The sequence below is a fragment of the Fonsecaea erecta genome, assembly GCF_001651985.1.
Source record: "Fonsecaea erecta strain CBS 125763 chromosome Unknown Scaff5, whole genome shotgun sequence".
In the NCBI taxonomy this organism is placed as follows: Eukaryota; Fungi; Ascomycota; class Eurotiomycetes; order Chaetothyriales; family Herpotrichiellaceae; genus Fonsecaea; species Fonsecaea erecta.
Window position 1 is genome coordinate 547109 of NW_017387248.1, and position 12153 is coordinate 559261.

A 12153-nucleotide genomic window follows, 5' to 3' on the forward strand; every position below is an offset into this window, starting at 1 on the left:
GCTTCCAACGCAGATGAGCTTCCTCGCGTCGGAATGTCGGTCCACATCTGTCTGTGTCTGCACGTATGGTTTCCTTCCTCCCTCACCCGATCCCACGGTCTCACGAGCTGCACCTCACCTTACCGTCTCATTGTTTATCCTCCCCCTCACATCACACACACTCGCTTTCACAGAGAGGGGTGCAGTAAGTAGATAGGTGTGCAGTCCTCGCATAGCGGAGAGCTCAGCGAGAGCAGGCTGGTGGCCTCGAGAAGATGGCCCGGAGGCGTAAATGTATTGCCGACTCCCCGTCCGGGGTAGAACCAAAAACCCAAAAAAATCCAAGGGAAAAGTCGGGGTGCAGATGTACTAGCTCGATCCCTTCGGTCCTCGTCTTTTTCTCTTCACGGGGGCCCCGTCGTAGTCATCATACATATGGAGCTAAGGGCCAGCAGCTCACGGTAATCTTTCGGGTGGTGTCGCTGACTGGACTTCAGGCCGTCCGGCTCCAGTTCGAGCAGTCGTTCAGGACATACACGAAGGAAGAGTGAGATAGGGATCAACTGCAACGCCAGAGGTCGGGTTCTCATGCCTGCAGAAGACTGCGTGGATTCCTCACAGGAGATTGACCACAGATGATGACAAAGGGGTAGAGGAGTCGAAACTGTGATATCTTTGACAACCCGGTTCGCTGGTCGCCGGGCAAGGTCGGAGAGCTTTCGACGACTCACTTATCAGGCCTCAGGCAAGTCCTCTTCGTGCACCAGCACGTCCGCCGTATGCCAAATTTGGAAGCAACGTTACTTCAGTCTCCCACGTATCAGCCGGGCAGCATGCAAATCTGCTCGATTCCGGTTCATTCCTGGCCTCGGTTTGCCGGTTCTTCCCACCACGCGGACTCGATTTCCTGTCAGCAAGCACGTGGCGTTCGGTAGGCTGTCTACTTGATGGAAGGATGCACTTGTCTTGATTCCGAGCGCTCTGAAAGCAAGGTCAAGCATGGCAGAGCCTCGGAAGTATCTCAGTGGTTGTTCAATACGAGATAGTGCCAGTTGTCTCCTTGACAAGGCTGCCTCCCCTTTTTCTCGTCACCTCATTGAGACCAGGGCTGGAAGAATGTTTCTGAATCCAGGCATGATATGATTTTCCGCAGACATTCCAGCGTGTCGAGTAGAGGTACAAGCAGAATCGTTTGAAAATCCAACATGCTCTATTTCTTGGGCCTCGATCTCCACAACATGAGTCGTCTCATGTCGACTGTTGCAATCTTTGCAAGGTAAAATAGTGGAAAGGCTATGCCGGCGTTGAAGCTTATGTACACGCACATGAGACCGAAATTTCTCCAACGATCGCCGTAGTCCATGTTGCGGGTGACAAGGTATTGGTCACCACTTGAATACCGACAGTACTGGCAGTTCGACATGGCGTCCGGATTTAGGAGGTATCCGAACTGTTGCTGGACGAATGCACCGGCGTATTCCATACATGTCTGTCCCAGCGGCGGTTGAAAGACGTTAATTTCCTGGGCAGTGCAGACAACGCGGGTGCCGTGGATGGCGTTGGAGATGTATCCACTCATGAGATAGGTGTATGGTGAAGCATGGTACATAAAATGCCAGAACCGAGGAAGCTGGCTGAGCGGTTGCAGTACACCGTTGAAGGCGACCACGAAGGAGGCAAAGACTGTGGTCAAAACAGCTGCCGTCTGAGGGTTGGGCGCAAGAGAGGCAATGGCAACGCCAAAGGTGGAAATCCACATTTCGTAGGTCATGAGAAGGAGCCACATGTAAAATCCTCTTCCTCCGTCCCCTGCAGTGCTGCCCATCCAGCCTCGCGAGAAGCCGATTGGGAAGTACCATGGGAAGAAAAATAGTGTGCCCGCCAATATGTTGAAAAGTATTTCCGTCACAAGGTTTGCCAGGACAAAGACGCTCCAGTGGTACGTGCCTGAGGGATTTTCCCGCTCAGTGAACATCTTTGCCAGACTGGAAAACTGTGGTTGGAATTGATTCATCGTCGGCATGCCCAGAATGGCTGACGTGAAAGCTGCAAATAACTGCACAATTGTCAGCACTCGAAAGGGACGGGTAGGTCTGCGATGGAAGACATCAAAGAAGACTCGCCTTGTTCTGAAGACCCTGCACTGAGTTATCCTCTTTGTAAAATGTGAACCCGAGAAACAGTCCGGCGACGACGTTCAACATAATCTTGCCCATAACATATTGCGGGATCCTCCAATAATGCACGAAAAGCCTTAATTGGACCGCAAGGTATTGAGTAGTCCAGGGTTCAGCGAAAGTAGTCCCGGAGCTTGTGGTCCTGTGGTTCGCATGCTCTTGCTTTTCTGGCCGCTGGTCGTGATCGTCTACATGTTGGCCAAGCAGGCTCTCCATCGCTTGAGCCATATCACTGCACTCGTCAGAGCTCGTCCATGTCGTATTCCAGTCTTGTTTCGTTTTCGGGCTCATAGCCGCGCCAATAACGTCGAGTATAAACTCGGCAGGATTTCCACCCGAGGGACAGCGTTCGCCACTCTTCTTCTCAAAATACTCGAGGATGGTTTGGGAGTGTTGACCGATCTCACCAAAGTACACTGGCTTCCCACCCTTCGCAAGCAAGAGCAAATGATCAAATTGCTCAAATATCATTGATGAGGGTTGGTGGATTGTGCACAGGATGGCTTGTCCAGAGTCGGCAAGCTTCCTCAGCAGTCGCACGATAGACCATGCTGCCAGGGAGTCAAGCCCGCTCGTTGGCTCATCCAAGAACAGTAGTATCTCCGGTCTTGCAACCAGCTCAACGGCGATAGTGGTTCGTTTTCTCTGTTCGATGTTGAGACCTCCGCTGCCGGGAACGCCTATGATGGCTTCGGCAAAGTCCTCCATCTCCATCATGTGAATGACCTTCTCCACGTAGTCAAGCTTCTCTGAAAGAGGTATTTCCCTTGGTTGACGTAGCTTGGCCGAGAATTGGAGAGCTTCTCGCACGGTAGACGAGGAGAGGTGAACATCCTCTTGCTGTACATAGCCAGTCATCCGGTGGAATGACCGATCAGGAAGCTTGCCGTTGACAAGACATTCTCCATTGAGTGTGCCACCGCGAAGCCGTGCAGCAAGAGCTCTGAGGAGCGTTGTTTTACCAGCCCCGGATTCTCCCATCAAAGCCGTGAGGGTACCCGGCTCCACGTAGCCCGTGATATTATCAAGTAGCCTGCAACGGGAACCGTCATTCAGTGTGATGTCGTATGTCACGTCCTTCCACGTCAGGACTTTCTGACAAGTAACAAGTGCTTTGGTTGTGGATGAGTGTGATGGGATTTCTGTGATGACCTCCTCGGAGTCTTGCCCTTCTCCTCCGTCGGTAAGCCTTGATCCTTTCCCCAAACGTCTCTTCATCTGCTCTGGCTCATGTCCTTTTCGGTAATACAGGCGTTCTCGAGTATGTTGTGACGACGCAGTTCTGAACTCCGTCGCCGCAGAAAGTGCGACAACAAAGCCGCAAAAGAAAGCACACAGTATTCCCACATTTCTCCATACATTCGAAAAGTGATAGTCGAATGAAAGTCCAATGTAGGCGTCACCGCTCACAGACCGCTGCCCCGGGTTTGAGCCTGTGACGGCACAAACCTGGTTAGCAGCAGATGCATTTCTATACCCGGGCCCAGAGGGGACCAGGACGTCGCACAGTGCGGTTGTATCGTGAAACTCGTTGGCAATCAGAGCCTCGAAAGCGAAGGAGAGTGGGTTGATGTAAGTGATCCACTTGAACCAAGGGTGCATGCTGGGTTTGGGGATGGTGTATCCGGTATAAATGGCGTAGGACAGCACCAATATGCCCGCACCACCAATGGCAGCTTCAGGGCTATTGGTTAAGGCGGCTATTGTTCGAAACCAGGCACTCATGACCAGGGTGGCTAAATAGGTGGTCAACCACAAGACGAAAAAGGCGCTAGGCTTTTGCTTCAGCCCGACCAGGAAGTAAAGAATGATGTCGAATATTGTCACGTTGACAACCTTGTAAGGATATTCCACCACCAAAGTCGCCAAAGCGTCCAGAAAAGGATGGTACATGGCGTACGAGTTCTGGCGTTGAATGATCGGTCTCTGAACATATAGAGCGCCAATTTCGGCCATGGTTTGGAGAGAATTGAACAGGATTGCAAAGAACAAAGCGCCTCCCTTTGAGAAAAACCCCGAGGTCGAGTCTGGTACATTGTAGAACATACTGCCCATGATCAGAGACATGAAGATAGAGCTGAATGCCGTTGCGCCTAGGAATGCTTTGTCGCCGACGAGTCGGTAAAAGCTGCGTCTGAGATTGGCAGCAAACTGAGTGAATGTGTCGACGGTGTAAATGCTGCGCTGTCGCTGATGCTTTGACTGAGTGGCTGATCGATAAGCCTCGTAATTCGCCATTTCCACGTCGGGCTGCCCGAATTCCCTCGCGTATTCCCGGATATCTTCCTGGAGCTTGGAATACTGATGGCTGGTTTTCCAAAGCTTCACAAAGTCGTCTGGTGACCTTGGCACTCTGGCTTCCCAGCCAGCCCTGGGCTTTCGGGCAGTTGGGTCGCTGATCGCTGTCAGAAAGTCTGCCGTTGTTTGATGCGGATGGCATTCGAAGCCCATGTCTTCGAAATAGTGTTTGGCATCCGCGACCGTCCCAAAGAAGATTTGACGGCCTTGATATAGCAGGGTTACTCTGTCAAACTCCTGCGTCAACGTCTCACCTCCTTGGTATAGTGCGACAACAGCAGTTTGCCGAAAGGTCTTTGTCATGGCTCGAATTGTTTGGATGAATTCCTGTGATGTTGACGAGTCAAGGCCATGAGTGGGATTATCCCACATCGTGACCGAAGCTCGCATTGCGAACTGAACGTGTCAGAAACTCCTGGCTTTAAAAGAGAGGAAGGGAGACTTACAGCTTCTGCCAGAGAGACGCGCTTGCGTTCGCCACCGCTGATGCCCTGAACATATTCGTTGCCGACTCTCGTCTGGAAAGTGTGCTGCACTCCAAGCAGGCTTCCATACACGTCTGTCATGTCCCTGATGAGTTCGGACCGTGATCGGTCGGCAACTTTGGCCCTTGGTGTTTTTGTCTCGGAAGCAAAATCCAATGTATTGCGGACGAGGAGATATGGAAAGTGAACGTCGACTATTGGGGTTGTTAGCAAAGCCTGTAATAAATCAAGAGTGTGGGCATACCATCAGGAACGTAAATTGTATCGCCTTTGAACCGACCCTTGAACTTCTTGATGTCGACTCCGTTGTACTTGATTTCACCTCTGACAATCAAGCCATCCTGGTTCTGACCACTCAGAGCCTTCAGGAGGGCGCTGGAGACTCTGCCTGGCCGACCTAATACCAACAGCATTTCGCCTTCCCTAACTACGCCATCGACCCCCTGCAGCAACAGGCTCTCGGATTGCCGTCTTCGTAGAAGTATATCTCGCACAGCCTTGAACGGTCTTTGGAAAACCGCCATAAGGGTTTGTTGCGCTCCGACGTTGCATCCTGGCTGCCGGACGGAGACATCTATGAAGGCTACTGATGAGCAGGATGCTTGCTGAGGCAGATTTTGCATGTGCAGCAGCTCTCCTAGCTTCTGGAGCTCATCAACTGGAGATACGATGCCATGACTCTCTTCTGCAGATGACGTTGCCGTTGTCATTCGCTCTCGAAGAGAATTTTGCGTCTTTTTCTCCGGGGTGGCCCGTTCATCGCGAGGATATTCATGTCTAGTCGAGGCTCCTTTGAGCGGTAGGGCTTGTGTCTTTTGTAGCCAACACGGCTCACCATGCTTGTCTTCGCCTGCATGCATTTCTCGATCAGTCGAGCCCTGGTCATTATGACTACCAGAATTCATTTTGAGGGTAAGGTATTCCGTGAATCATAAAAACAGCATACAGGTATGAAGCACCAAACAAGATCAAAAAGACATACCCTAGTCGTGCATCAAATGCATGGATATGCTTTATAGGATGCTGGGACTGGTTCAGATAGAATTAAATGCCGTGATATTTTTCGTTTGAGCTTGAGCGAGAAGAACAGGTATTTCCGAGATATACGTCCGATACGACACCTGCAGAGACTCTCGCAAAACCTTCGATCCGTAGACGGAGCACATAGTGTTCCGCTGACCAGTACAAGGGTAAAGGGAATTCACATCAATTGAAAAGGAGACAATATGAGTGTGAGAGTCGAACGATGCGTGAATTTCCATGGCGAGACGAGACGGCGTAACGCTGTCGTTTTCATCCGAGATCCGTTGCTGGAGGAAGAAGCAAGCGCAGTTAGCGCAGTTAGCGCAGTTAGCACAGTTAAGAATAACGATGGCTGCGGGTGAAACGACACAGACAAGCCAATCAATGGCGCTTTAGATTTCGGTCGCATCTCGTGCCTGTCTCGCTGTGTCATTAGCCGAATACGATTCTCTCCAGGCTCCAGTTCTGCTTTGTCAATGAGCTGTGTCCATGTCACTCACACCACACGCCACTTTGACTTGTGAACTTCATGCAGCCTTGTGCTTGTTTCAGCTTCGGCCCATTGAGGTTCGCTTGCTTCTACTGTATGACTTTACCTCAAACCTAGCAACTCTCCCCGCCAATCGCAAATCGTCTTGATCCCATCATTGCTGATTCCACACGCCCGAGACACCTGTTCTATTCAATGTCGCCCAACAGTGTCGACACCAAGGCGAGGCGAGGGGCTCGGGTCTCGTGTGATTCGTGCCGGCGCATGAAGGTACGTTCCTTGAACTCTTCTGGGGAGATGGGTTTACGTCTTTGTCGCCCATGTGTATCCTGGCTCATTTTTTGGTCCAGATAAGATGCGACAGACAGGCCAGCAACTACTGTTCCAACTGCCGGGCGCGAGGCTTGCCGTGCATCCTCACCCCAGTGGAAAAGCAAAACACCAGAATGAGAAGGTATGTCCCGAGGAGAATGTCCCACTCTGACAGAGGCCACAGCTGACAGTACGACGCTTTTTCTCGTCTTACAGAGCACAATTCCTTCACTCAATCGAGTCTCGAATTGAGCGGATGGAAGCGCTGCTGTCTGGTTTCGCGGAGAAACAGTCAACCATCGACGAGCCTGCTCAGTTTAAACCACTTGAAACTCCAGAAACCCCACACGCATTAGAGAAAGAGCTTGCCAATCTAATCATATCAGAGTCTGGCGAACAGAAATACGTCGGTAGGTCTGAATTGTTGTTTTGCTTGCCTGTGAGGGATATCATGAGGCTAACCATCCCAGGTCCCTCGGAATTCTCTCTTTTCTCCCCTCGAGGATTGGCCTGGATCCAGCGCAAGACGGGATCAACCCGTGTCGCGGTCATGTTCGAGCATCTTCGGCGATTCGGTCCGATATGGCCCTCATATAGACTCGGTCAATTGTCCGAGGGTGGGCGTGCTGGGTGCCGCCTCCCAACCAAAGAGGCAGCTGCACAGCTCGTGAACAGTGAGGCCAACCTGCACAACGTGTATGGACTAACTCCATTAACGAGCCACCAGACTATTTCAGGACTTTCAATTCGATCTTCCCTCTCTTCGACCAGACATCGTTCTGGGTCCTTTTCCATCAACAATATTCAGCGGACCCTCCGACCAAGCGATCATGGACTGGCGCATTGAATGTTGTTCTGTCCATCGGCTGCATCACTGCCACGGACTCCATCTGGAACAGCATTCGCAGCTCCGATCCGTATTATTTCTTGAGTGTGTCAGACGTGACATGGAAGCTTTTCCAAAACGCTTCGTCAGTACTGTTGGATATGCTCTTTCACGCCAATGATCCTATGGCTGTGCAGACAGTGATTGGAATGGTATACACCGCTACCCACAAATATAGCATCCTCGATCATTGACTCGTGTCCAGGCCTTCATCATGCAGGCAATCATGAATCCAGAAGGCGCTTTTGCACTCCTTGGAGTTGCCGCTCGAATGGGGAATGCTCTTGGCCTGCATCGATGGCTCGATGGCTTCGGCCTGTCTCGAGCAGAGCTTGAGCAGCGACAAAGAGTCTTTTGGATATTGTACATCTTGGAGAAAGACATGGCGAGTCGTGTTGGTAGACCCTCCGCTATTGATGACGACGACATCGGCTTCGATTTCCCTGCCGAACAGTCGCATGGAACTGGTGGAATCAACATATCAGGTGCTCCTCCCAACCATACGAGATTCTACCCTTTTCGCCACATGTGCATTCTTGCGCGCATTCAGAGTAAGGTGTACAGAGAACTGTACGCGTATGCTGCTCGGTTGAAAACAACGAGCGAGAGACTCGAATCTATCAGCAGACTAGACACGGAGCTTCAGGAATGGAAGGAGAGCTTTCCCGTAGAGATCAGGCCGGAGCACCCCATACAATGTGACTCGGAGGGCAGGTTTCCCATTGTCCTTCTTCATTTTGGATACTACCACTGTCTGAGAGCTATCCACCGAGTCAATGCACAGTGAGTTCCCCTGGTGATGCACGTGGGCTTCCTATCGTCTCTAACGTGTGCTAACAAATACTCATAGCCATGAATTGTGGTCTTCGGAAACCGACGGATCCAACAACAGCGAGTCTTATCCCTCTTCTTCAGGTTTAGATGGCCTATGCGTTGACGGTGTACTAAACGTTCGGGTCCACGCCTCCTATGCGCTCTGTCTGGCGGCGGCACGATCAATCCTTCACCTCTCGGTAACATATTTGCAGAATTGGGCCGATCCAAGAAACAACCTCATTTGGATAAGTCCATACTTTCCTTTCTCGGCATTCTTGACGTTGTTCGCCTTCATGCTACATTCCCCTCTGGATCCAAAAGTGACGGCAGATCAAATTCTTATGGAGAGAACATTGGACTGTATGCGCGGAATGCTACACACACTAGATGGGCAAACAATATCGTTCATGGCAGAAATTTCGGGCGAGCTTCTCGCAGTTGCCAAACAGTATGTCGAGAATGTTCGCAATCACGTCTCTCAGGGAAAGGACGAGAATCCGGCAAAGCGACAGACTCCTGCCGAAGAGGGTTTCGCGGGTTTCGCGTCAAGCGACCCCACTGTCCACACCGACGCGAACGTGGCCAGTGCCATACAACCGTCGACGACAGCGAGCTTGGGGGTGCAGCAGGATCCCACGTCAAACTCGGTGCCGATGTCCCTTGGGTTGCCAATTGGCTTCGATTTTCCTGGCGGTCTCCCAGCTACGAATCCGCCCTATGCAGCAAACGATGGACCCGATCCAAGCCAGATCAATAACTTGGATCAATCCTCGATACAACAATCCTTAATGGACGATCCATTCTTTCTTGTAGAAGATGATGGTTGGGATTGGAGCTATTGATCTTGATGCCGCTATGTACAACTTTTTGAGCAAGGGTTCCCTGCTCAAGCACTTGCAGACGGACTACATTTGTGGTCTGCTGGATAGGTCTATTGTCTTGCTCTCCGCTAAATCAACTCCTTATGCCCATCGAGCCATTTAAGAACTTGCCCGATCAGCTCCGACCTCGTCAAGACGGCACCCCGCAGAGGGGTCTCCGCCGTTCTATTTCAGCAGTTCCAGTCCAAATAGCGCTAGATGTTCTGCCATCCAGACTCTGAGTCGGTCAAGCAGTGCTCTAAGTCATTGCTTTGCTGCTCAACTACTCAAGTCACTCAACCTCCCCCGGGGCATTCGCAATGAGGATATCGCCTTTCGAAATCGACGTATCCGATGCCGAAGTTGAGCGTCTAAAAAGGAAGTTGCAAGACACGAGAATCCCCAACGACCCCATTGTTCCTGGAGCCGGTAGCGACTATGGTTCGTGAACACTCTGATTTATTCGTTTGTTTTGGCGACTCTGACCTGGATAGGCCCTCCTCTTGAATGGTTTCACCGTCTCTACAACAAGTGGCGTGATGATTTCGACTGGTTGTCCGTGCAAGAACATCTCAACCGACATGACCACTTTCTCGCTGACATTGATGATGAGAGTTTCCAGTTAAAAGTACACTTTACGCATACCAAGTCTGCAAGAGCCGATGCCATTCCTCTTATTATGGTTCACGGCTGGCCGGGCTCGTTCCACGAATTTGACCGTGTAGTCGACGCCTTTGCCAACCCCAAGGACTCTTCGGAACCAGCATTTCATGTCGTGGTGCCAAGTCTCCCTGGGTTCTGCTGGTCTGCTCCGCCCCCTCGACGGGGTTGGACCTTACAAGACACAGCACGCATCTTTGACAAACTGATGGGCCAGCTTGGTTATACGCATTACGTCGTGCAGGCGGGGGACTGGGGAACGTTTGTGGCGCGCGAAATGGGGGCCAAGTTCAAGGCGTGCAAAGCTGTCCACCTGAACTTCTGTCCGGTCGAACTGGATGACAGCGTCACAGACCCTACACCGCGCGAGATGAAGATCAGGGCACGGTATCATGACTGGTTGGACAACCACCTCGGATACGCCGTTTGCATGCGGACCCGTCCACAAACCATCGGTGTGGCTCTGAATGATAACCCGGTTGGAATCCTCGCGTGGGTCGGCGAGAAATATATTGAAGCGGTGGCACCTGCAAAGGTCGAGACCCCAGATCCGGCGTGGGACCAGGCCATTCTCACCACCTGCTCTCTGTACTATTTCACCGGCTGCATCATGTCTTCGACCCTACCGTATTTCGAAGGAGTCAAGCACGCGGATTTTGGCAGTTTTTTCCTGAAGCCAGAGAACTACATTGGGGTTCCTATGGGCTTCACCAGCTTTCTCTATGACACACGGCCTGCCACGGAAAGAAGCGTGAAGAAGACGGGCCGGCTCGTGTTCTACAATGGTAAGTTCCTCTTGCAGCCAACCTGTACTCCAAGGAAATGTTCCACAATCTCACGACCGTGTACAGAGTGCGACGATGGTGGCCATTTTGCTGCACTGGAAAGGCCGGACATTATTCTCGCTGACTGCCGCCGGTTCTTCGGCGAGTGGTACAGGGCTTGAGGCAGGGAGGGCCCTTACATCGAGCGGGGTTTGTTTGTTCTACTGGCATCTTCCTGGCCAGCCTTGAGGTTGTCCCTCTTGAATACGAATTCCCCTCTAATCGTGCTGTTCACATGCCATGTGTTAGTCATTCCTACGGCTGAGTGCATCTGCAAACAGCGTATTCCGCCCACAATATTATATATGTTCTTTGATAGATGACGTCCAGCGAGAAAGGGTTCCTCTTCCCTTTAATTCCGGGTCTGACCACATTGGAGACATGTTATTGCCATGAGTCTGGCACTTTGTTCCTCTCTCTCTCTCTCTGTATATAAGAGATATTTGGGTCATCCATCGCTGTCGAGCAGAACATGGAGAATAAACATATAACTCAGGAGCCTCTGAACATATAGCTGGGGGGAGGGCTAACCCCGTCTCGTCTAATTCAAGTTGTACATATATGGTCCGGAGTTCCGTACGCCAGGTCATGCTTGTGACATCGGCTCGCGTGGACATTAATGAGCATCTTGTAACGTGTCAGCCGAACTGCCCATCGCCATGTAGTAGTAGCCGAATTCTTCACCAGACAAGGGCGCCAGCGACCTTTCCGGATAGTCGGACAGAGCAATCATCTGTTAATACCGCTAGCCAGTCTTCCACTTCCGACATGGGTTTCCCTGTACGGTTATCCGCCTGGAGATTACACCTTTCATGAGAACAACGTCCCAGATCATGAACACACGTCAGGCAGGGTCGAGTTCCAGAACATTGCATTCATACCGTCAATCTTGAGGCTCTTTTTGGGGTGGGATGCTTGAACGAACCTCCACAGCCTTGTTGATCTCTCCATTTGTGCCATCCTTGCAATTGCCGCACACCTCGCCAACGTAAGGGGAGCAACGGCGGCAACGGCAATAGCTCGATTGACCGCACTGCGCACATTTTTCCTCCAGGAGCGGTGCCTTGACCGGACGCTTGAGAGCATTTTCCTTTTGAGGCTTCCTCCTTGTCACTTCGCCTTCTTTTGCGGCCCGAAGGCAGAAAGAGATTCGAGTTGAGGGAAGCCCAGAGGTAAAGGGCCTTCTGCGTTTATGGAAGGCGGCAATACTCGAGCATCCGTCAAGCGCTCACCACAACCAGTCCTCACGGGAAGTAGCAAGGTTGGCCAAGTGGGCTCGTTTAAAACGTAGCGATACATTCCAGGTCAATTATGTATAGCTTCTCAGGCTTTCGGTCGGTCCA

The 12153-nt window shown here is 51.5% G+C and overlaps 3 protein-coding genes across 3 annotated transcripts; 2 read left to right on the forward strand and 1 right to left on the reverse strand.

The window, feature by feature from the left end:
* Positions 1-1189: 1189 nt before the first annotated feature.
* AYL99_06267 (hypothetical protein) lies at positions 1190-5463 on the reverse strand (the record flags this gene model as incomplete). The annotated part of the gene is made up of 4 exons (XM_018837777.1): positions 1190-2035; positions 2124-4850; positions 4901-5133; positions 5184-5463. The coding sequence occupies 4 exons, from the start codon at positions 5461-5463 to the stop codon at positions 1190-1192; spliced, it is 4086 nt and encodes a 1361-aa protein (XP_018692337.1).
* A 1344-nt stretch (positions 5464-6807) lies between these two features.
* AYL99_06268 (hypothetical protein) lies at positions 6808-9308 on the forward strand (the record flags this gene model as incomplete). The annotated part of the gene is made up of 6 exons (XM_018837778.1): positions 6808-6906; positions 6949-7174; positions 7235-7438; positions 7492-7802; positions 7856-8433; positions 8501-9308. The coding sequence occupies 6 exons, from the start codon at positions 6808-6810 to the stop codon at positions 9306-9308; spliced, it is 2226 nt and encodes a 741-aa protein (XP_018692338.1).
* Positions 9309-9646: 338 nt separating this feature from the next.
* AYL99_06269 (hypothetical protein) lies at positions 9647-10932 on the forward strand (the record flags this gene model as incomplete). The annotated part of the gene is made up of 3 exons (XM_018837779.1): positions 9647-9767; positions 9821-10771; positions 10838-10932. 3 exons carry the CDS (start codon positions 9647-9649, stop codon positions 10930-10932), a joined length of 1167 nt encoding a protein of 388 aa, XP_018692339.1.
* Positions 10933-12153: the final 1221 nt, after the last annotated feature.